Below are 26,347 nucleotides of genomic sequence, written 5' to 3'. Positions count from 1 at the left end.
TTCTGAGCCCAGAAATCTTGTCTCCCCCCCCCCAATGTAACACTGTGCCCCCAGGCCCTGCGTTGGAGCCTCAGAACTTTATATTATGTAAAGGAGGTTAAAAAAACCAAACAATTTAAAAGAAAATATGAAAAAAAAACAAAACGCAGTAAAATACCTGACGACATGGAACGTATTAACCCCTTCACTGCCGGAGGATTACAGTGCAAAGCGTTTCACAACTTGTCGAATAAGTCTAATCTGCGACTAATTTTTTTTTTTAATGACAAAACAACTTCCCGTGAACGTACGATAAATCACTTTCTGAAAGAGAGGATGAATCCAGCGCGCCTACAGATACATTAGTAGACTCCTCCACCTCTCCATGCAGACTACACCCCACCTTGTATGGATTTTATATGCCGCTCTGTGACGGTGGAGTTGACAATCATGGACTCTCTCTGCGCCAAGCAACGTCTGAGACGATCCCACATGGCGTTCGGCTGTAAGAAAGTGTTTTAGGAAGGAAAGTTTATCTGGAAGTCCGATAATCGACACTCATTTTATCAGGGAGGTTGTCAGAAGTCCTGGGGGATGTGACCCCCTCCCTGTGGAATGACAAGAATGATGAAACTGTGCTTGTTACCCCGGCAGCACTTTTTCAGGGCGCTGGAGCATTTACCCCCCCTCAACTGAAGATCCAGCGGCATAGAGTGGGGGTGGCACAGTCCTCTGCCAACACCTGATGGCATTATGTCAGAAGTCCTCACTTCCCCGTTACCTCTACCACATCATCGTCTTTCCCATCCTCCTCGCTGGACTCCAGCTCTCCCTCGCCCATTGGAAGGGAGCGGGATGCAGTCCCAGCAGTTGGAGGTTGGTAGCCGGGCTGGGAGGAGAGGTAGCCAGGGAAGGTTGACGCTGAGCTGTTAGTGGAGAGTCCTCGGCTCAGCATTGAAGATGGAAACGGGGCAAACATTCGTGTCTGAGCTGGCAATGACTGCGTGAAGGGTAAAGAGAAAGAAGGGGGCAGAAGGTACGGGGGCACACTGGAGGGGGCTGAGGAGGTGCCCGAGGTGGGGGTCAGTAGAGGGTCAGGAACCATCGGAAGGCCTAACTGTGGGTCCGACAGCAAAGAAGGTAGCGGAAAGTGGGAAGCACCACCACCAGCCCCCATATACACAGAGTTCGCCGCCCTCGATAAGCTGTGGTTTAGCGAGGAGGGAGGGATGCCAAAGCCTGTCAAACCAGGGTAAGGCAGGTGGCTGAATGGGTGCCTCTTACTAGACGACCACTGGCTGGACTGCTCAGATGGTTCCTTGCGCTTTCTGGACTGTGTTTTGGGCAGCTGAATCAGACTTTGAGGCTGGATGTTGGGATTTGGAAGTTGAGGGGCACTGTGAGAGCTACGGGAACCCGCTGCCTCTGCGTACTGCTGCAGCTCACTTAGAATCTCTGGGCTGTCTGAAGAGATCGGCCGTGAGGGCTCCTCGCTGTTCTGGGAAGCGGGGCTAGACGTATGACGCCCGTTACTCATATATGATCCGAGCTGACCTTGGCCAGAGTTCTGTCCCTGTACACCTATGGACGAAGAGAGAGAGAGAGAGAGAGAGAGGTGAGACATAAGTCTTGATTGGGAGTGAGGGGCGGGAGAAATGGACGCTCATAGGGTGTCAGCACCTTACCTAACTGCGCAGAGCGCCGTGGTTCAGAGCTCTTCTGCTTGGTGCTTGACCTGATGGCAAATATTCTCCCATCGCTGGTACGGATGTATGTTCCTGCAATGACAAGGAAGACCAAGTTCAAGAACCCTGCAGCTATTATTTAAAGGGCCAGTGTCCAGTTTTCTGCAAATGGAGCTTCACTTTAAAATAACACTATAGTAGAAAGTCTCCTCACCTTTTGTGCCTCGGATAACATGAATGCTCTCGCCTGCACTAATTCGTGCCTGAACGTCCGTGGATGTGGTCATTCCAGGTATAACAATATCTACAAGAAGGAGAACAAGCTTTAGAATGACCCAATCGCACAAAACTGCCACCAATGAATATAGAGGACAGCTGGTTATGGTACTTACCTGTGGTGGTGACCACCTTCTGTACCAAGACCCCCGCCCTCTGCAGGTAGTTTACTGGAAAGTTAAAGGGGGGGACAGATCCAGAGGCAGAGCCAGCATGGCCGACGGGGATGTGCCGGGGCATCATGGGGATGGGTGTGGACTGCAGAGGTCGGACACTGGCCACAGGCCTCTCATCCGTCTTTAGCAATGGCCGCCTGGAATTAAGACAGATTGATTGAGCTGATGAACCTACAGAGATCCTGCCGCTGCCCCGCCGGTCTACACCTGTCTTCTCACCAGTTCCTCTGGCTGAATGCTGGGATGTTTGCCAGGCTGTGGTCTGGTGCTGGGTAGTACTGGGTATAGGACGGTCGGGTGTAGGGCACAGAAGCCCTCTTCTCCTCCTCATAACTGCGCTTCGCTGCTTTCTTCTCAGCCAATGTCAGCTTTTGTTCCTTACGATCCAGGAGTAGAGATTCGTGTTGGAAAGGATCCTGCCGGTCGAAGGAGAAGAAAATGATGGGACGTTGTACAGCGCCAGAAATCGCTGCAGACAGCAAGAAGGCAAATCCAACGGGCTACAAGCACAACATTGGGAGCATGGACCATTATGATTATCCAGAGGCTGTTGTCATGGGGATACATTACACCCTTATAGTGGTATTCTGGGATTTTAAACTATTGAAGTCTTCAGAATAGGTCATCAATAGTTGATCGACATAGGCTCAGCGCTCTTGAATCTCAAGTATCAGCTGATCATTCGTCCTGCTGTTGGCCAGGCATTGTAATTGCTGGAAGTGTAATAGCAGACTTCACTCCCATTCAAATCAATGGGAAAGGCAGCCTCCTATTACCACAATGAGGAGCTGGAAGTGGAATAGAAGGCAGTGCTTCCATTGATTTCAATGGGAGTAAATCTAGCTATTACGCTTCCGGTGATTACGACTTCCAGCAAGCTGCACTGACAGTGGTCCGAACAATCAGCTGATTGTCGGAGATCCTGAGTATCTGGTCTCCGTTGATCAACTATTGACAACCTATCCCGAGTATGTGTCATCAATAGTTAAAGTCTTGGAATGCCCTTTTAAAGAGGGGACTCTGGGAATGATAAGAAAATCGCTGTTGTCATTGCAGCCTGTGGAAACCCATCCTAGGACGGGAGAATATGCAGAGCAGAGTGGACATGTGAGCGGTGCCGAATGGTACACTGAATGGGGAATTAATTTGCAGACAGGTAGGGCTGTGGACAGAGTCTTATACTACACTGCTCTGAACACTGTAGTATTAGGTTCTGCCCCTGCATGCGGCGACGATCTGAATTGCTCATTGTGCAGAAATGGTTAAACAGCTGGGATTGGAATTCTCAGATCCTGGCTGTGAGTCACAGTCATCCCTCAGTTGAAGAACATATGGAAACACACAATCATCATCAAATACATGCACATTGAAAAGCAGGAATATTGTCGAGTAACAGACAAGGGTTGTCTTGTTACTGGACAACATTCCCTCAATAGCTGTAACTGCGTTAAAGTAACAAAAAGAGCAATACTTACACCTCCTGTGCTGCCATGATCCAGCCCTGCTGTGGTCCTGGCGTTTGTTGTGATAGATGTAGTCACCGGGCATCAGGTAACCATGATGCCAGGAATTCAGAACAGACACTGAAGCCTCTGATTAGCTGCAGCGGTCACCTGACCTCCGTCACAACAAACACCAGGACCATGGTGGGGCGGAAGTGCTAGATCACAGTGGCACAAGAGTGGTAAGTACTGCTCTTTTTGTTATTTTAACGCAGTTACATCTGTCAAGGGAATATTGTTTAATAACAAGATAACCCCTTTAATTCAAGTTTATGTTTACAAGTTATGCGGGGCGGGTTACCTTGGTGATTAGGTGCGGGTATAACGTACAAGCATTCTGCAGCACAACCTCGTTGAACGTAGAGGAGTTCAGATGCTGTTTGGACAGATCCGGCTCCTCCTCCACAAAATGCAGCAGATTCTCTACTTCTCGCCGGGTGAAATTTACTTCTGGGTTGAGATCATCGACTACACGGTCTGAGAAGAGACACCGCGGCAGTTACTCCACCATTGACACACAGCTCAAAATGCTGCATCACCCACGCAGTCTGCTCGGCTTTGCGCTCACCTGACATTCCTTGCTTAGTGATCTGGCGGTCGTAGATTTTCCGCTCTAAGGTGAAGTCAGAAACCAGACGGTAAATGTAGCAAGGTTTCCTCTGACCATATCTGTACACTCGACACACAGCCTGGGCATCATGACATGGGTTCCACGAGGCATCAAACACAACAACTCGGTTAGCTCCTATCAGGTTGACACCCAGGCAGCCAGCGCTGGAAGAAAACAGATGTCAAATACACAAAAATCATAGAATGGTAGATTTGGAAGGGACCTCCAGGGTCTTCATACCTAGTCTATAAAGCCAAAATGGACATGCACCCCTCCCAGACTTACCGTGTGGACAGCAAGAACAGCCAGACGTTCTCATTATTGGGGTCATTAAATTGGTTTATTAATCGTTCCCTTTCTGAGGCTGAAGTGCTTCCATCCAGCCCTTAGGGAGAAGAACATACAAGGCAATCAGCAAAAATTCATGAAGCAGGATACGCAGAAGGGACGGTACATGTCGTTTCCAGAGAAAACAGGCTGGTACAAGGGTTATAAGAACACATATGCGTAAGAAGAAAGTCAGCTGGAAAAACAGATGATGCAATTTCTTCATTGGCCACTAGATGTCGGCAGAACAAGCTACATGACATCTTTATCACTATGGAGTGGAGGGTAAATGACACGGACCATTTCTTGTGCTGCTTGGACCAAGATAATTAACTTTCACACTTGCAGGAACCAAGGGAAAGATAAAGATAACTGAGAAGGAGAAAAACTAAAGGGGGTATATTGGTCTGAGAGGGCTGGTGATGTCAAGTGTCGCAGGGCGTTTTAAAAATATGATGCATTATTTTCAAACCCGACTTGCATCATTTTGTAAGAGTGACACAATTTTAGTGAGCTTCATAGTGAGCACTTCCTTCATATGTTCCTCTGCACTCACTGTAATAGTTGAGGTTCCTGACCCAGGTGTTCCTGTCCATGCCTTCTTTCCCAGGAGTGGCCGGCATTGGTCTCTTTGCTAAAAAATCTTCAAGGATGGAAAGTGTAGACAAGCTCTGACTGGAAGATAAGCGTTGCAAAAACCTTGAGAATCCAGAATTACAGTACATCCCCCATGTATCACCTAGCCACAGTGCACCCCACTGCCCACAATCACAGTACAACCCCCATGTATCCCAACCACAGTACATCCCCCATGTATGACCCAGCTACACTGTACCTGCCCCCAGAATCACAGTACAGCCTCTAATATCATCCAACCACGTTGCACCCACCACCCAGCATCACGGTACAGCTCTCATGTATCACCCCACTGCACAGCACCCTGCCACCCAAAATCACATTATGGCCTCCATGTATCACCCAACAGCAATGCAGCCCAGAATCACAGTATGGCCTCCGTGTATTAATCAACTGCACTACACCCCACCACCCAGCATCACAGTACAGCTTTCATGTATCACCCCACTGCACAGCACCCCTCCACCCAGAATCACAGTATGGCCTCCACGTATCACCAGCAATGCAGCCCAGAATCACAGTATGGTCCCCATGTATTAACCAACCGCACTACACCCCACCACCACTGTATAGCCCCCCCCCCCCCCCCAGGTATCACCCAGCAGCACTGCACCCCACTGCCCAGAATCACAGTTTGATCCACATACACCACTGAGCCGCACTGCTCAGACTCATGGTATAGCCCCCATTACTTAGCTGCGCTGCACCTACCCCCGGAATCACTATACAGGCCCATGTATGACCTAGAGGCACTCACCTGAACACCAGGATCTTATCACCCAGCTTCATGCTTTCCTCAATCAGGTGAAAGAGCAGACACATCTTTGGGGAGTTTTGCAGTATGCCAGTTTGGTAGTCGCACAAAATCTCCTTAGCCTGAAGAATGAGGAAAGGAAAAGATTGAGGATGATTAGACAGTAGGGGACACAGTCCATAAGAGGATAGATGGGCTGCAGAGTGTAAGAGCCAATGGCCAGGTACAAAAGTAACAGAGAGGGAGATATTATCTGTAACAGCCCTCCAACAGCCTACTAGAGGGGGTCCCAGATGCCCCCTCCGGCACAATCTGAAGATTCGAGGATGCAGTGTGCAAGTAACATCAAGCATATACAGTAGATACAAGCGGCTACTCACCCACTCATATGTCACCACTTGGTTGGCTTTCTCCTGACTAGGGTTGAAGCCCATGCCCTGTAGAAGCTTGCTGTTGGCAGCCTCTCCCATCAGGCTCCCTAATGCCCCAGCTTCCACTTTTACTTTAGACCCCTGTGACTGACATCGAGTGTTTGTTCCGAGATCATCGACATCTAGATCCTGCTCGTTGGCCAAGTTCTCCTTCTGTAGCGCCTCGTACAGAACATCCGGATGATTCCAGATCTAGGAGAGAAGAACCAATTACAGTCACGCCTACGGCAGGCGCGAGGGGTGAGGGACCGCATCTCCCTCTTCAGGGGACATTAAAGACCTGCTGAGGGTTGTAAGTAATACTGTTAACATGGCGCTCACCTTGCAGCAGACGCAGAAAGCTTTCAGGGGGTTGAGACCGAGCCATCCACTGTTCCCTGCATCTCTGAACCGGTTCATGAACTCCGTATACAGCGCTCTCTGTATGGGGGACAGACGAACCAAGATCACGTGCTCTTCTTTAGAAGGGAGCTGTGCCCTTAAAACTGTGTGCCCGCGTCTAAACCAGAGGTGAAAACAGAGAACACTAGCCTCAGAACTGGAGAATCATCCTGCAACAGCTCAATCATTAAGAATAGTATGGCGGTTTTAGATCTTCAGTTATATCTAAGGCAGATTAGCAACAATACAATGCATCAGAAATCCTAAAAACCCAACATGCAATCAATATATACTGGATGATCAGGAAATCTGCGGATTGTCCAGGACTTGATGGGACCACAAAGGGTCTTCTGCAGATCCTGAAGATGATGTTTCTGGAGCACCAATGCACTAATACCAACACATGTGCCAGGGAGCTCACCATCATCTCCAGGAAACACCACAGATCCGACACAAGGAGTGCCAGATTATCAGGTATATATGTCTGTGCATTGTCTGATGGTTCAGAATGTCCAATAAATCACAGCATGCTCTATTTCTCCGCATTTTATATGCAGCCCTTGAAGGGCTCCGTATTGAAACGCAGCCCCTTTGCAATCCCTGGGAATAGACAGCGTTTAATACACAGCCCTGCTCAGCACAGAGTGGAGAATTTGAAGAAAAAAAAAAGTCACACTGCCCATTCCCTGATGTCAGAATCTCGGGCATGCACAGTGCCAATTGCAGCCCATACGCGATCTCTGGCGGCTTTCTACTGGCAGAGCGTAGGTTCTGCGAAGAGTACAACACTGCAAGACTCACAGCGTTGTACTCATATGCCCTATGTGAATGAGCCTAATGTCCAACCTGGAAGACCTGTGTTGGCAAGACTCAGGGCTTGACCATTTACTGACAGCCAGACTCCTGCTCTAATGGCCAGAGTGGAGAAAGCTCCGGTACCTACCAGTTAACCCCTAACATTCTGCGACCAAAAGCGGTTGTGCTATGTAAGCGGTTGATAGGGTTAGAGGGTTCCTCCTGTCACCCCACAACATAACTGCCAGGTGCAGATGGGCTCCCATTGCGGCTGCAGGTCTAATCAAGGTGTCAGGATCTACCATAGCCATCAGCCTATCAGACTCTGCCTCCAGCAGTCTAAGCAGTCCAAAGCATTCTATAAGCAGTGCAGTACAGCATATCAGCAATCGAACAATTGCATCTGCAAGTTCCCTTGAGGGACAAAAAAAATGTGTGCAAAAAAAGTTCAATAAAGTCCTTAAAAAATATATATAAAAATTACCTAAACTCCCTTTATTATGGAAAAAATAAAAAAATAAACCTAATACGCAGCACCACATTCGCAATTACCCTTACTATACAAATATTATATCAAGGCCTCCCACAACTCATCTGGCGAAAAAAATTAAAATCTTATGGGTCATGGAAAGTGGCGATGCAAATAAAAAGGGTTTTTATTGTGCCAAAGGAACACACAAAAAACATTATAAATGTATTGTATTCTTCTGTACTGCAGCGTATCGTGCGATTTCCTTGCCAGTACCTGTTACAGCAGACCCGGAGGCCGCCGTTAGACCTCCAGTTGCCACGTCAACCCATTAATCCGTCTCGATTTTATCGCAGAGGGCCGACTGACATTGCATACGGAGCTCCTTTCCCTCTTAACTCCATACCTGCCACGCTCAATGTTGATCGTTGCATGTAAGGGGTTAACACCGGTAATTGCTGTTCTTGCTGATCCTCTCCATTGCAGCGGGAGGCCAGCTGTCAGTCACAAGGGTCTCCCGCTATGGAGTCCATGGGCTCAGCCTTTCGGCCTGTGCTACCCATATGGTGTGAATGTATATCACTCCACATGATCCCCTTCCAACCCAAGATGTACATTTGGGTCCAATGAAGGGAATAGGTTAAGTTACTATAAGCACAGCTATCTGCATCATCCTTACCTCTGCACAAAGCCTTCCAGCAAGCTGTGTAGCACATGGCTGCGATACCTCATGAGGCGCTTGTCCTGTGGCGTGCTGTCTGTACACTGTCCATTGAGGATGGGCCTCTCAAACATGTTGCTAAACTCTTGCCTCGTGCCAAGAAAGTCCGGCCGCACAAAGTCCACCATGCACCAGTACTCAATCAGGTTGTTCTGCAGAGGGTATCCCGTTAGGACCACCCTCCGCCGCGACCGAATGTTCTTCAGAGCTTGGGATGTACTGGCATGACAATTCTTTATACGATGGCCCTCGTCACAGATGACCACATCGGGGCCCGGCCGAGACAAAGCCTTTTCAATCCCTATAAAGAGTAAATGAGGAGATTAGTAAGACATAAGACATTAGACATAAGAACGAAGACGCTCATCCTACACTAAGCATGTATGTAGAGATCGTTTCCTTCAGTTCTATAATTGTGTTTCAGAACCGATTCTTTACATAAAGCTGTGACCGCTGCAAAAAACGAACACATAGTGTGACTTCACAATTTGGCGTAGTCCCTGCAGCCCCCAACCTTTTAGCATCTCTTGCTGCCGATCCTCCTCGTCCAGGTCGATGATCACCGGACCGGCCGCTTTCTTGCTCCTTTTTTTTCTCCCAACGGTGAAGGATTTCTTGAGAGACAGAAGCCGATACATCTCGTACCCCATTAACAGGACGCCCCCGTCTGCTACCCACTCATTCACAACTTTGGCGCGAGCAGCTGTCGTTCTAAAGAAGAAAATAAAGGATAAGGAATAAGCCACCCAATAAATGGCAAAAGGGGTCCAACTCCAGGAAGCTCATATTCTCAGGATTGAAGGGGTTCCCAGCAGACCCACCCAAAATGCAATTAATAACCGTCTCCTACAATCCCACACAGACCAGAGACACTCACTTGTACTCATCGTTCAGAATATGAACCTTAAAGGACCGCGGCCGGAGAAACTCAGAATTGTGGTCGGGAGGTAACGCCTCAGGGGCCGGAAGCCACATATTAAACTCTGCCTGCCAGTTCTGCAGAGTGTTCACCTGGGAAGAGAGAACCAGATGAGACCCCAACATTAAGAGTGCCCCCAGCTGGGGGACGTCTAGTGCCGACACTGAGTGTCCACTCTGAAGAGGAGCGAAACTACATTGCATATGTCCACCTATAGCAAGTCACACATAGAAGTAATCTAAATAAGACACTGCAGTCCAAGGATAAGTAATGTATTGTAGATACAGAGACTCCACAAGCAGAAGAGCGAATGCAGCTCTGAAGTATAAGGCCACTTTCACACGGGTGACAAAAATAGCACGATTTTGCTACGATGCGATGGAAAACGCATGTATGCGGAAGCCCATGCTTTCCAATGGGTTCCTTCATATTAGCGATGTTTTCTCTGATGTGATCTTGTGGGACGAAAAAAAATAGCGATTTACGATTTTTTGTACCCCGTGGTTTCCCTATGGAGCCTTCGCTTTTGTCACATAGCAACGCATTAAATCATGCTTTTCATGTGATGCAACTTTAACATTAGAAAATAAGCCCTAGCTGCATTCCATAAAAAAAGAAAAGGAATACTTACCGATCAGGCTCGGTCTGGGTCCTCCCGCTGCTCTTCAGAGCTCTGCCACGCGTCCTGTAGTCCTCATTCACCCACAGTAGATCACTTCCTGGTTACAGGATTTATAAATCCCGGACTCAGGACACAATGGCTCTGTTTAATTCATCCAGCACTGCTCAGCCAATCAATGCAGAGCAAGATGAACCAATGCAATGGTTGTGATTGGTTCATCCAGCGCTGCAGTGATTGGTTCTCTGGCCACTGCTCAGCCAATCAATGCAACGCATTGTGGAGGTGGGATGTATGAATTGGCTAAGCCACAGCATTGATTGGCCAATTCATAAATCCTGCCTCCACAATGCAATGGCTGTGATTGGTTCTTCGGCCGCTAATCAGCCAAACAATGTAGCGCTGGATGAACCAATCACAGCCATCGCTTCCTGGAGACAGGATTTATCAACCTTGCAACCAGGAAGTGATCTTCCGTGGGCGAACGAGGACAGCAAGATGCACGGCGGAGTACCGAAAAGCAGCAGGAGGACCCGGACCCAGCCTGCTGGGCTTTTTTTTTTTTTATGGAATGCAGCTAAGGCTTATTTTCGTGGTAGGGCTTAACCCTCTTGCAATTTTATAGCGGGCAGCAGCGCACAATAATACGCATCGCTGATGCTATAAAAAAAAAAAAATCGCAGGGAGAAAGCTGCAATATCGCCGCTACAAAATCACGGCGATATAACTGTTGCCCGTGTGAAAGAGGCCTAATATAGGTTTTAAAGCATCATCAGGACAGGATAAGTAATGTATGTACACAGTGACTCCACCAGCAGATTAGGGAGTGCAGCTCTGGAGTACACTGTAACAGATATGTAAATAGTGACTTAATTTGTTAAAGGGGTTGTACTACAATTGCAAGTTATCCCCTATCCAGATTATAGGGCATGACTTGCTGATTTGTGGGTGTCTCACTGCTGAGACCCCCGCCAATCTTCAGAAAGGGACTCCCGTGTACTCCTCTCCTGTCACTACAGGAGTCGCTTCTACCTCAACACTGACGAATGGAGCACTGGCTGTACATTTGCTGGTCCACACTCCATTAATTTCAATCAGTTTGACGGAAAAAGTCTAATGCGAATCTCCACAATCCCACTGAAAAGTGAATGTAGCGCTCCATTCCGTCTCCTCCTCACTTTGACGGGTGCAGTAACCCCGCAGCGAAAAGGATGTGGGACAGGGGAACCCTGTTCTTGAGATTGGCAGACGTCTGAACAGAGAGGTCCAAACTGATCAGAAAGTTATCTCCTTGAGTGTTTGGTAGAACAAGTTTGTGTACCAGCCTGCACATCCCTACCCTTCAGCTATTAACTAATGCAAATATTAGAGATCACACAGCAGAAGAATCCTGTGCTGTCCACAGGTCTGTTACATGTAGCTACACAGATACTGAAAAACCAAACAGCAGGTTCTTACCGGTACAATGGCGAGCACAGTCTTGGCCGGGGTATGCTGGAAGAGAACGTCCAGGAATGAGATGACCTGAAGGGTCTTGCCCAATCCCATGCTGTGAGCCAGGATGCAGCCAAAGCCACTGCTGCTGGGAAATCTCTCCAGAGACTCCACCAGGTTGTCATATAGAAAGCGGATGCCCCCAATCTAAGGAGATAACAGCAAGATGTTGGGAGTAAAAGCCCTTATACATGGAACGATTATCGTTTAAAAAAATAGTTCAAAGGAGCGAAAATGAATAACCATTCAGTATAAATGTAGCCAATGATGAGCGATATATTATTCATCTTACGCAGGCATAGAAATCAGCGTTGACTCATTTGATAATCATTGGTTTAAATAGCGATCGATCAGTCGTTCTCATTCATTTATACAGCGAATGTGAATGACTGAATGATTTCTTGTTTGGACAAGCCAACGATGTATCTGCCTGCATAAACAAGCTGCATGAGCGAATTCTGACATTGTTCACCAATTCGAACGACAAATTGGCAGATGTAAACAGACCCTTAAATGGAACATGAGACAGAGGGGGATTGGAAGTGGATCTGAGGCAACACACCCACCTGATGTGGTTTAACAGCTCGGGCCAATTGTGGCGCAAGAAAAAGGTCCTTCTCATTAGGTGGGTGGTTGATATTGACAAGGACCTGTCCGAAAGCATCTGGCAGGTTCAAAGTGTCATTGACATGGGAACCGCTGTTCTCTCCAGCGAGATCACCGTCATCGACTTCATTAGTGGAGTCTCCACTCTCCACAATCTGTAGGGACTCCTCCTCCCCCGAACTCAGCTCGATCACCTCTGTAAAGGGATATGGAAAACGAGTTAGTCTTCACACTGTCCCACAATCACATCTATCACCTTATATCTCATGTCCCTACCGTCATTTACACCCAGAGATTTCCTCTGTGCCTCGTCCTCACTGTCCCCGCTGCTGCTGTCCAAACAGATGATCTCCTGGTTCCCCACAAGTTGTGACACGTCGGCCGTCCTCAGCTCGATCTCTTCTGCAAAGCACATTACAAATCAGTCAGCTGATGCTGCCTGGCTTTCCCCCACCGCCTTGATTATCCCCTGATGCCCGTACCATTGAGGAAGTCTAGAGGGACAGCCGGCAGGGTAGAGATCAATGGTAAAGGATAATCCTTCCTCTGCTGTTCCAAACGTTTACGTCTTTCCAGCTCCTCCTGTTGCGCAGTCTTGGTCACAGCCTCCAACTGATCTTCGCGGAGCAGTTTCCTGCAGCACAATGAGATGCGCAGCATTAATCATAGGACTAATAGAAGAGCACAAAACCTTACTGCAACTTGACCAGTGTTCATACATGCAGGTATGGAGCTATCTGCCCCTCAGATACCATCAGACCACAATCAGGAGCACAGCCATAAAACTCCATCCGTGGCACAAATAAGTCAGGATCGGCAACGAAGGAGATGCTGGCTCCTGCTTCACCCATCAGACATCACCTAAAAGCGCCACTCATGGGGTGATCAGGCCATAAAATACCCGGCAAGCGATACAGCAGCTCACACTCGGTGATCTGGAACCCTACTGCCCAATCATTCAGAAAGTGCTAAGACCAGCAGATACATAAGGTAAGTGTTGGACATTCTGACTTCTCTCTGGCGCTGTACGGGCTGCAGATGTCGGGGTCTTTGCCTTGATAACAGATGATGTTTCAGCAGCGATGACAGGACGCAGCCCCCTCCTGTCATCATCTTCATTGCTCCTCCAGAAAGTGAAGTGGCCATAGCGCTATGATGTTAGACCCACCCCGCCCGCCCGCCATCTCACCTGATGTTCCTCCTCATGTTGGCAGGCTTCTGTAAGCGTATTTTCTTGGCCTCATCGTTGGCTGCAGTCTTCTCGTCTTTTTCACTCTGTCCTGAGGTAGATGAGCATTTCCATTCGTCTTCACCACCGCTGCCATGCTCAGAGTTTTCTGCACCCAGTGCAGCGCTCTGAGACTTTTCTGAAAAGAGAGAGAACAAACCTGAGACTTTCATCATATAACCAAGGATGTGAAGTCGCGGAAGTCGGGGGTATTGTGCGAATGCAGTCGCTGAGGAATACACCGACACGTAAGAGATAGTATCCCAAGGTTGCAAAATTCTGTGTGGGGTCATTACTTAATAAGTCTTCACAGCAGTCAGCGCTCCATGATGACATTCTAGCTGCCTGCTGCACCACCAGGAGGCGCTCTGGGGAGAACTGAAAACAGGGTTAGGGTACTTTTACAGTAGACGACTGTCGTTCAGCAAATGGGGGGTGCGGAACGTGCTGGAGATCTCTTCTGGTCGCCCGCCTCCATTCATAGATGAACAATTGCCTGTTTATACTGAGCGAGAAGTTGCTCATTAGGGTATTTACTTGAACGAGCCGACTATAGGCCGAAAAGTCACTCAAATTAGCAATTCTGACAGTGAATCTTCCCGTATAAGAGAGGGACAATAGGATACTCAGCAAGAAATCGCTTATTAGTAGCTAACCGTTTTGTTTCGGCTCACTGAAATGAAGCGACTTGTCGCTCAGTATGAACAGGCAGTCATTCATCTATCAAAGACTGCCTATTCACTGTGAATGGAGGCCGGTGGCCAGAAGAGATCTCCAGTGCAATTAGTCCCCATTTGCTGAACGATTATCGCTCCTCTGCAAAAGAATAGTCATTAGGATGGCTGTCAGCACCCGACAGTCGTCCTGTATAAAAGCACCCATAGTCGCTTCATTCAGTGATCTGGAACTAAGCAACTAGTGACCATTAATCAATTTCTCGCTTAATAGATCCTTAATAAATCGCCCGTGGACAGGCAGCCTAAGGGTCTACCAAGGACGCGGCTGCGCTCACTAGCATAAATTGTTACCTGCGTCCAGGCTCGATGCTACGCATTGACTCCTGAGATTACAGAGGGAACATACACTTGTCTGTTTTTGTGGAGTGCTATTGCAGACGCCCAGTATTTTTTTACCACGTGGAGGGAGGGGTGCTGTGTCACTGGTGGAGGTTTTGAAATATAATGGATTATAGCTGAATATCTGGCTTCTTATACAAGGAGGTTTATCTGCCGGGTGTTATATAATGAGGCAGCAACATTATATAATGCTCAGCAAAGCCACACACTGCCAGACCGGGTTTAAAGCCCAGGAGAGCGGGCACACAGGTCATAAAAAGAGATGCGATTAATGCTACCTGTGCCCCCAGCAGGGTAACTACAAGCTCCAGCATGCCCTGTCAGTAAGGCTCCATTCACACCAGCATATTTTCTGTTCATATTCTGTCTGTATATTTTTCGGACATATGTACTTGGATTATCATTTTTTTGCGAAGACACTGGGGAAAAAAACTGACATAAAATGGGTCTTCTTGCAGTTTTTTTTTCTCCATATGAAAAATGCAGTGAATATGGATACAATGTTGACGTAGAAACGCACAGATGCATCAAAACCGCAAGCAACACGCACATATTCAGCGAAAACGATGTGCTTTTTATGGACTGAAATTGCATATGCCCATGTGAACGGGTGCTAAAGGCGAATTCTCGGACAGGACATGTGTAGGTATTGAGGCTTAGTTTTTCCACCCGATGGATCCCATAGTATTTGTCAGGCCCCGTTGGTCAATGACGGAAACAGAAATGTGATGACAGGTGTGAACCTTAATCTATAAGCACCGTCACATTCTGCCAGAAATGGAACAGCGCGGGGAGAATTACATTTGGGGAACTACAAGCTCCAGCATTTAATATCTGTAAGAAGCAGACATCAACAGATTGTGAGCCACAAAGTCCCAGATCCTGGTGAACTACAAGCTCCAGCATGAGCCGTCAGTGTAAAATCTGTGCAGGACAGGCTAACATTATAAGCATCTACCTGGGAGAACTACAAGCTCCAGGGTGTCCTAGCAACAGCTTATCAGGCTGATTTCCTGTCCATATCTTATGGGACTACAAATCCCAGCATACCCCACAATACTAATCTATAGCATCAGCGGGGAAAGTATAAGCGACAGGCAATGCAGAATTCTAGATACCCCCCACCTGCTGATGAGACAATCCAGGTGACCCCCGCCGCCACTTAAGATAAACTACAAATGAACGGATGCGTTGGGAGTCAGTGCAGAAATACCTGCAGCTGCTAGAGCTGGGGAGCGGGCGCAGCGCCCCAAGCACAGGGGCCTGGGGAGCGGGCGCAGCGCCCCAAGCACAGGTTTCCTCAGCTTTTTTATACGTCGCCCCACGCTGCCCAGAGGGAGAGCCAGGGAGATGACAAAGGACAACAGGAGCCATTCATCTCTATGGCACAGAGCAGCCAGCGCCCCGACACCGCACCTGTAGGAGCCCCGGGCAAGGAACGCCCACAACCCTTACCTAATGCTGAAACCAGATGTAGCAGAGCCAAACTCGGCACTAAGCTGTACAGTAGGGCTGCTTGCAGTCCCTTGCAACACCACAAATAGCACAGTGAGAACTCTGAGTACAGATAATGAAGTAGATGTGACCGGCAGTCCTATGTAACCCCCCAGATAACACAGAGGTATAACATTCGGCACTGTTACATATGGATGGATGGAAATGTCCGGTGGGTCTCCAGTAGTGAACGGGGCAGACAAGTTTATACACTTCCTGTCACTCATCCCACTAAAATCAGAAACTCTGCAGCCTGAAGTGGCTGATAACATGGAGCAATTGACTGTATTCACCTGTCAATTGCCAAAAATCTCTCATATATCTAAGTAAATTCATACTTAGATCATTCTATCATATTTCAATAAAAAACACAGTTTAATAACAAATCATAAATTTAAAACTATAATGTGATAAACCGCGGGGCGCTGGCGGACCATATAACACAATCTCATGTGACACATTATAGTATTGCTGACAGTGTGCCGGAATCGCTATTCTTCATAAAGTGTCTGCAAGCTGTAACGAGACAATCGCCCACAAGAGGTCTGCACACCTGTGGAGAACCCTCATTAGCAGGAGGAACACCCAGCACCCAAGATCATCCAAACCTTCTCAGTGTTCATACGCCGTACTCGGCACCTACCGCCTCTCTAAGACGGCGGCACCTCGGCCCGCTTTAAGATATAATCACAGAGTTTTGAGCCTTAAGATATATAATCACTGAGTATTGATATTTACCGCAGTCCAGCTTCGCAAAGTCACTGCTGGGGACCTGATTGTATAGCGGGCTTAGTAGATAGTGCATGCGGGATATTCCATTAGCAGGCTGGCTGAGACCTGTAGTTCCATGCACATATGCACTTGTATCAAGATGCTTCTGCTTCGCTGTATTCACACAGCCCCAGTTCTCCCCACAAGCAATAATATGATGGGTGCAATTTACATGGCCGCTGAGGGAGCAGCATCCACAGATAAATTATAATAGTGGAAATTTTAAGTGGCCTTAACTGGACTGTAAAAGGATCCTTCTAATATGTAACTTTCACCCTGTGTCCTCCACAGATCAGCACCCTCCCCTTTTGATATCCTCTGCACTACTAGGTCCCCGATCCTCCCACAAAAACAGCACCCTCCCCTCCTGACATCCTCTGTGCTCCCAGGACCCTGCTCCTCCCACAAGATCAGCACCCTCCCCTCCTGACATCCTCTGTGCTGCCAGGACCCCGCTCCTCCCACAAGATCAGCACCCTCCCCTCCTGACATCCTCTGTGCTGCCAGGACCCCGCTCCTCCCACAAGATCAGCACCCTCCCCTCCTGACATCCTCTGTGCTGCCAGGACCCCGCTCCTCCCACAAGATCAGCACCCTCCCCTCCTGACATCCTCTGTGCTGCCAGGACCCCGCTCCTCCCACAAGATCAGCACCCTCCCCTCCTGACATCCTCTGTGCTGCCAGGACCCCGCTCCTCCCACAAGATCAGCACCCTCCCCTCCTGACATCCTCTGTGCTGCCAGGACCCGGCTCCTCCCACAAGATCAGCACCCTCCCCTCCTGACATCCTCTGTGCTGCCAGGACCCCGCTCCTCCCACAAGATCAGCACCCTCCCCTCCTGACATCCTCTGTGCTGCCAGGACCCCGCTCCTCCCACAAGATCAGCACCCTCCCCTCCTGACATCCTCTGTGCTGCCAGGACCCCGCTCCTCCCACAAGATCAGCACCCTCCCCTCCTGACATCCTCTGTGCTGCCAGGACCCCGCTCCTCCCACAAGATCAGCACCCTCCCCTCCTGACATCCTCTGTGCTGCCAGGACCTCGCTCCTCCCACAAGATCAGCACCCTCCCCTCCTGACATCCTCTGTGCTGCCAGGACCCCGCTCCTCCCACAAGATCAGCACCCTCCCCTCTTGACATCCTCTGTGCTGCCAGGAGCCCGCTCCTCCCACAAGATCAGCACCCTCCCCTCCTGACATGCTCTGTGCTGCCAGGACCCCGCTCCTCCCACAAGATCAGCACCCTCCCCTCCTGACATCCTCTGTGCTGCCAGGACCCCGGTCCTCCCACAAGATCAGCACCCTCCCCTCCTGACATACTCTGTGCTGCCAGGACCCCGCTCCTCCCACAAGATCAGCACCCTCCCCTCCTGACATCCTCTGTGTTGCCAGGTCCCTACTCCTCCCACAAGAACAGCACCCTCCCCTCCTGACATTCTCTGTGCTCCCAGGTCCCGCTCCTCCCACAAGATCAGCACCCTCCCCTCCTGACATACTCTGTGCTGCCAGGACCCTGCTCCTCCCACAAGAACAGCACCCTCCCCTCCTGACATCCTCTGTGCTCCCAGGACCCCACTCCTCCCACAAGATCAGCACCCTCCCCTCCTGACATCCTCTGTGCTGCCAGGACCCTGCTCCTCCCACAAGAACAGCACCCTCCCCTCCTGACATCCTCTGTGCTCCCAGGACCCCGCTCCTCCCACAAGATCAGCACCCTCCCCTCCTGACATACTCAGTGCTGCCAGGACCCTGCTCCTCCCACAAGAACAGCACCCTCCCCTCCTGACATCCTCTGTGCTCCCAGGACCCCGCTCCTCCCACAAGATTAGCACCCTCCCCTCCTGACATACTCTGTGCTGCCAGGACCCTGCTCCTCCCACAAGAACAGCACCCTCCCCTCCTGACATCCTCTGTGCTCCCAGGACCCCGCTCCTCCCACAAGATCAGCACCCTCCCCTCCTGACATCCTCTGTCCTGCCAGGAACCTGCTCCTCCCAGTGTATAACGCTCAGCCTGCCTCCTCCCACGAGGTCAGCACTCCTCTTCTGTCTCCCACCTGGACAGGGCAGCGGTGGAAAACATGTGATGCCTGCCGAAGACAGCCAAACACAACCCTTCCACCACAGGTATTTACATGGAATAGATTCAGCGCCGCCATCCGGTAATCGTTGCCCTCGCACTCACCTTTCTTGTCGTGTGCCTCATCTTCGTCATCCCCGTCATTCTCATCATCCAATCCATCCTCTTCATCAGCTTCGTCTTCCTCGTCATCATCTTCCTCATCATCGTCCTCCTCCTCTTCCTGTGGGTCCAGGTCTGGCTCGCTTGGCGAGATGGACGCGTCAGACATTGCAAAGCCGTCCAGAGAGCAACACGTTACCTGCACATTCTGCCCGGACAGACGGGGAGCTGTGGACACAAAACCGCCATTGTTACATGGGGGAACACCCTGATATTACTAACAGTTCGTGATTCCATTCCTCAACATTGTACGGCCACGTTAACACGGGCGTTTTTTGCAGTGTTAGGCACAGCGTTTCAAATGCCACGCTAAACGCTGTAAAACTCTTCCATTGGTTTCAATGGGGCTGCTTAGAAACGCCACGCTCAAATGCTCATCTAATGCCGCGATTACTAAATGCTGTCTGCCCTATTTTAGTGCGTTTCAGTGATTTGGAACGCACCTCATCACCCATTGCAATGATGGAGTGCATTTAAAAATGCAGTGTTTTTACAGACGCCGGTGTGAGAGGAGCCTAAAGATTTTCTTTTGCTGAAAGTGAATAGAAAGTTGGCACTCGTTAAGTTCCTAAACTGAAAACTTTTCCTAACCGAATTCTTCTCCTGACTGAGGGATTGTTACAATGTATCAGATAGTCCTCTGTGAGCACAAGTCTCCCACCTGCCCTGATACTTTAGTACAATGTATCAGTCTGGAGTTCAAGGACGAGTGTCTGGACTGGATACAATTGTAACAAACTCCGCTGTAAACTCAATCACAGGAGCTTATATACGCCGCAAATTTACGCATTTTTTTGCGTGTGAAATTACCATGAATAGAACCGATTGATTTCAATGGCTTCATTCATATATGTGTATTTCTGTGGTCTATTTCAGTTGTGTTTCAAAAAAAATAAATAAATATAAAAAATCGCGGGATGCCCTATCTTTGTGCGTATTTACGCACTGAAATCTGTGTCAATACCCGCCAAGTGTGAACATGCACATGTCCACTGGGGAGGGGAGGCTGTGGATTTTATATGCATACTGTCCGCATGGAAAATCTGCAACGTTTAGGCCTCATGTCCACGGGGAAAATCAGGCCCGCTACGGATTCTACATGGAGAATCTGCAGCGGGTCCTTCCTGCCCCGCGGACATGAGCGCTGAAAATAGGAATTTAAAAGAATTTACTCATCCGGAGCGGGCGGGGAAAGTCTTCTCTTCCTCACGGCCAGATCTTCTTTTTCGGCCGGCGGATGAACTCGTCACACCGGCGGCACGTCGCCGACGTGCCGCGCGCATGCGCCGGGCACATCCGCCGAGCCGAAGCAAGAAAGATCCGGCCGTGAGGAAGAGAAGACCTTCCCGGTCCGCTCCGGATGAGTAAATTCTTTTAAATTCCTATTTTAGGTCTCCCGCGGATCCGGACGGCTTCCATAGGCTTCAATAGAAGCCCGCGGGAGCCGTCCCCGCGGGAGACCCGCACGAAAATGGAGCATGGTCCAGATTTTTTCATGCTCCATTTTTTTAAAAATCTCTTTTATTGACCATCCGCGGGTATTTATCTACCCCGCGGGAGGTCAATGCATCCCTATGGGGTGCGGATCCGCGGGCAGGAGAAGAGGTAAAATCTGCTGCGGATTTTAATTCTTCTTTTGCCCGTGGACATGAGCCCTTACAGGAGCAGCAATGTGAATATGATTTTCAAAATCTTGTTTACACACTGCGGAGGAAATCCGCCCAAAATCCATGGGGAAATAGACATGTGGTGCAGAATTTAAATCCACAGCATGTCAGCGAACTGCAGCGGATTTGCAGTGCGGATTCCACCTCCGCAAATGAAGGGGTGAAATCTGCACCAGAATTCACATTAAAATCCATGTCGAAATCTGTACCCTTTGAATTGAATTCCCCATCTGCAACCAATCAGCGATGTGGGAGCGCTCTCCTTATGTTCAGGCTGCAGTTTCCTCTGGGGAATTTTCCCTGCAGAATCCACTTATAAACCCATGGCTGTTCTGCTGTGGATCCGCAGGGGGATTTAATCCTGACCCTTTTTCTTGCGGATGCGTGCAGACCTGCAGCAGATTTCAACCTTACGATTGGATTCAAATTGAAGGGGTGAAATCTGCTGCCGATCTGCAACAAACACTGGAAGAATACCTGCAGCAAATCAGCGACGTGTGAACGCAATGCGCACCAAAATCCTCAGCAAAAACTGCATCACAATCATTCAGCATCATTGGTGACTTCAACGGAAAGAGTAAAGTCTGCTGATCTGCGGAAACAACTACACCAATAGTGCTGGTTTTGACACAGTTTTGGTGATTTTCCACTGCATAAAGTCAGCACCCTTTCCGCTATGTGTGAACGTACCCTCAGGCTAACTTCACATGGGCGAGTGCGATATGGGGCCATGAATCCTGCTCCCATATCACGCTCCCCACCGTGTGAGTTCCCCAGGGATGCAAGGCAGTTTCATTTGAAAGCAGCCTCAAATCACTTTGGGGGATGCAGGAATCCACAGCAGCGGCAGAGGTTTTTCCATTGCTTTCAATGGGGCCTGCGCTGCTGCCATCAGCCCCATTGAGAACAATGGGGCTGTGATGCAAGAGCACATAGCCAGATAGAACATGCCGCAATTCGTACTTGCCTAGCATTGCACTGCGGTGCCATGCATGAAAGCATCCCTAATGAGATATATAAAATATAATATTTTTTTGGCTGATAACAGAGACTATGAAGTTTGGCAGAACATCGAGGGAGTCCAACAGCGAGAAGGACCTGACAGGCACCAGATTGTCAGACATGCCAGTTTTTTTTTATCATACAGACAATTCTGGGAACACTTCCTGGATCTGCTTCTTTAGGACAAAGCTACGACATAAGGTCACACCGTATAACTAATTATTGGGATGTGGGGGTGAGCCCCTTCAGTTATGAGACATCCACCCCCCAATTACACTATTTTTCTACATGGTGTCAGTGAACGCAGCAGATATCGGATGGATCGGGCCACAGTGACTACTCTGGGAGTTATCACCTGTCCCACTACACAGATTACTGTCCCTTTAAGGCTGCATATGTTTACATGCCCTGACGGTTCATCATTGAGGATACCGAGTGATGGATCAGTGTGCATAAGACCTTGATTGTAGATTGGGTGATGGATAGGTGTGTATGGGATCCTGTTATACATTGTCTGATTGATCAGTGTGTAGGAGACCCTTGTATACTGGGTGATTTGTCTGGAGGAGACGCCTGCCGTTCTGTTCAGCTGATGCACAAAGGACGACCACCCAGCTCTGCCAGAGGCGGGATGTGTCTGCTACAGATCATGGAGGTGGTTTCCTGATCCCATCCTCGGCATGAAGTACACCAGAGCTGTAATCCGGCCGCTGTGTGCAGGTACCATTATTCTCTGTCATTCTAGCACCTGATGAGCTGTGGCCATCGCCAATGCAGCTATTTGGCATCATCCAACTATCCAAGAGTGTACAACTAGGATCTCGTACACACCGGTCCATCATGTAATCTACAACCAGGGTCGCATACACACTGATCCATCGTGCAATCTACAACCAGGGTCTCGCACACACTGATCCATCACCCAGTATACAAGGGTCTCATACACACTGATCAATAAGACCATGTACAACAGGATCCCATACACACCTATTCATCACCCAATCTACAATCAAGGTCTTATGCACACTGATCCATCACTCGGTATCCTCAATGATGAATTGGTGTGTAGAAGACCCTGGTTGTATACTATCAGGGTTTCATATATACCGATCCATCACCTAGTGTACAACCAAAATCTCAGAAACTGATCCACTGCACAACCAGGGTTTCATACACACTGACCTGTCACAATTTACAACAAGGTCTCTTACACATCAGTCTATCATCTAGTAGACAACCAGGGTCTCATACACACCGAACCATCATGCTATATACAGCCAAGTACTCCTACACACAGATCCATCATCAAGTATACAACCAGGGTCCCACACACACTCATCCATCATCATGTATACAACCAGGGGCTCATACACAGTCATCCATCACACAATGTACAACAGGGTCTTCTGCACACCGATCCATCATTGAGTATACTAACAGGGTCCCGTACACCCTGATCCATCACCCAGTCTACAACCAGGGTCTGATATATACCAATCCATTACCCTGTGCACAACCAGGGTTTCATCCATTCTAATTCATCACACAATGTACAACAGGGTCTCTTACACACTGATCCATCATGCTATATACAGCAAAGTACTCCAACACACTGATCCATCATCTAGTATCCAACCAGGGGCTCATACATAGTCATCTGTAACCCAATGTACCACAAGGTCTCATACACACTGATCCATCGTGTAGTATGTAACCAGGGGCTCATACACACTGATCCATCATCTAGTATGTAACCAGGGGCTCATACACACTGATCCATCATGTAGTATGTAACCAGGGGCTCATACACACTGATCCATCATGTAGTATGTAACCAGGGGCTCATACACACTGATCCATCATGTAGTATGTAACCAGGGGCTCATACACACTGATCCATCATGTAATATGTAACCAGGGGCTCATACACACTGATCCATCATGTAGTATGTAACCAGGGGCTCATACACACTGATCCATCATGTAGTATGTAACCAGGGGCTCATACACACTGATCCATCATGTAGTATGTAACCAGGGGCTCATACACACTGATCCATCATGTAGTATGTAACCAGGGGCTCATACACACTGATCCATCATGTAGTATGTAACCAGGGGCTCATACACACTGATCCATCATGTAGTATGTAAACAGGGGCTTCTACAGTCATCCATCACCCAATGTACCACTAGGTCTCCTATACACCGATCCACCGTCATGTATACAACCAGTCTCATACAGATCGATCCATCCCAGTGTACAAGGTCTCGTACACACTGATCCATCGCCTGGTATATACCGCGGGTCTTGTACACACTGCCTTGGGGGAGGGGCTTTGTCCTGGCTCCCGGGCCCCCATATAATACACACGTGTATATGATAACACATCCCCTATGGCGGCGCGGTGGGCGGCGGAGTACAGTGCGGGGCGGCCGCTCACACTCACCTCACACTGCGCGGCTCGGTCCTGCCCTCCGCTCGGGCCTCTCCTCGGCTCCGGTGCTCCCCGTTTCCCGGACTCCTGTTCCGGCCTCTCCGAGCCTCCCCCGCCTCCGCTCAGTCCCTACAGGCCTGTCCGCGGAGCGCCGCCCGCCGGGAACATAGGACACGGCACACAACGTTCCGACCAGAAAGAAAGGTTCCGCCTCAGGGGACTGAACGGGTAAACCGTCGTATAAACCGTCCAGGAGTCAGTATGGTCGGATCACTGCCTGTACCAGACACAGGAGTGTGTTATAATCATAGTATAATGATCAGGTCACCAGTAGTATAATAACTGACCCTGGAGCTGGTATATGGCATCACCGCTGGAGATTGATCGTGGTAACTAGTGGGCAAAGTGCCAATACACCATATCACACCAGGAACTAATAGCCCAAGCCAAGCTATACACCACCACTGTGTATCCAGTTCCCAGAACGCCAACTATTATTTACCCGACTGTCGTGACAATACTGTCCGGGACCGATCCGTCCCCCAATGCTGATCATCTCCAGTTCCTGTGCTGCTCTTTTAATCTGACCCATCTTCTAGGATTGGTCAACTCATCCGACTCATCTCCTAATGCCGGTCCTCTCATTCGATCAATCTCCTAATGCCGGTCCTCTCATCCGACCCATCTCCTAATGCCGGTCCTCTCATCCGACCCATCTCCTAATGCCGGCCCTCTCATCCGACCCATCTCCTAATGCCGGCCCTCTCATCCGACCCATCTCCTAATGCCGGTCCTCTCATCCGACCCATCTCCTAATGCCGGCCCTCTCATCCGACCCATCTCCTAATGCCGGCCCTCTCATCCGACCCATCTCCTAATGCCGGCCCTCTCATCCGACCCATCTCCTAATGCCGGCTCTCTCATCCGACCCATCTCCTAATGCCGGCCCTCTCATCCGACCCATCTTTCAATGCCGATCCTCTCATCTGACCCATCTCTCAATGCCGGCCCTCTCATCCCACCCATCTCCCAAGGCCAGGTCTCTTATTTGACCCATCTTCTAGTACTGGTCCTCTCATCCGACCCATCTCTCAATGCCTGTCCTCACATCCCACCCATCTCCCAAGGCCAGGTCTCTTATTTGACCCATCTTCTAGTACTGGTCCTCTCATCTGACCCATCTCTCAATGCCAGCCCTCTCATCCGACCCGTCTCTCAATGCCAGCCCTCTCATCCGACCCGTCTCTCAATGCCAGCCCTCTCATCCGACCCGTCTCTCAATGCCAGCCCTCTCATCCGACCCGTCTCTCAATGCCAGCCCTCTCATCCGACCCGTCTCTCAATGCCAGCCCTCTCATCCGACCCGTCTCTCAATGCCAGTCCTCTCATCCGACCCGTCTCTCAATGCCAGTCCTCTCATCCGACCCGTCTCTCAATGCCAGCCCTCTCATATGACCCGTCTCTCAATGCCAGCCCTCTCCTCCTACTCATCTCTCAATGCCGTGGTGGTCTTACCTCTGCGCTCGGGGTTCTGTTTTTCTGCTCTATTCGGGCAGCAGGAAAGGAGAATCCCCACGGCCGACCGGCTCTCAGGAGCCCACTGACTATAATGGGGTCTGGCCACTTTCCGCCCAGCTACCTGGTTTTTGTACATTAGAAAAGCGCGGGCATTTGATGATGGATCGTCCGTCCAGAAGTCCCAACGCAGATGTGAAACTGACCTTGGATACACAATCTCAGCAGTTTCACACGATAGGATTAGATACACAGCTCAACAGACCGTATCACACATGGCAGGATTAGCTACACGGCCCAGCAAACAGTATCACACGATAGGATTAGATACACAGCTCAGCAGACAGTATCACACGTGATAGGTTTAGATACACAGCTCAGCAGACAGTATCACCCATGATAGGATTAGATACACAGCTCAGCAGACAGTATCACCCATGATAGGATTAGATACACAGCTCAGCAGACAGTATCACACGTGATAGGTTTAGATACACAGCTCAGCAGACAGTATCACACGTGATAGGTTTAGATA

General features: G+C 49.3%; 1 protein-coding gene across 1 annotated transcript; it reads right to left on the bottom strand.

Moving 5' to 3' along the window:
* Positions 1–241: 241 nt before the first annotated feature.
* RAD54L2 (RAD54 like 2) lies at positions 242–24,467 on the bottom strand. The gene is made up of 22 exons (XM_066596891.1): positions 24,310–24,467; positions 19,134–19,358; positions 13,570–13,747; positions 12,863–13,014; positions 12,657–12,782; positions 12,341–12,576; positions 11,739–11,921; positions 9,620–9,753; positions 9,257–9,453; positions 8,701–9,043; positions 6,698–6,875; positions 6,326–6,568; positions 5,949–6,067; positions 5,112–5,230; positions 4,514–4,613; positions 4,187–4,392; positions 3,920–4,095; positions 2,336–2,532; positions 2,057–2,253; positions 1,879–1,968; positions 1,665–1,757; positions 242–1,560 (listed from the first exon to the last, which is right to left on the bottom strand). Exons 2-22 carry the CDS (start codon positions 19,297–19,299, stop codon positions 746–748), a joined length of 4,248 nt encoding a protein of 1,415 aa, XP_066452988.1. The 5' UTR covers positions 19,300–19,358; positions 24,310–24,467; the 3' UTR covers positions 242–745.
* Between the last annotated feature and the right edge of the window lie 1,880 nt (positions 24,468–26,347).

Source organism: Eleutherodactylus coqui, chromosome 3 (assembly GCF_035609145.1).
Source record: "Eleutherodactylus coqui strain aEleCoq1 chromosome 3, aEleCoq1.hap1, whole genome shotgun sequence".
Lineage (NCBI taxonomy): Eukaryota > Metazoa > Chordata > Amphibia > Anura > Eleutherodactylidae > Eleutherodactylus > Eleutherodactylus coqui.
This window is presented reverse-complemented; position numbering and strand designations above follow the sequence as displayed.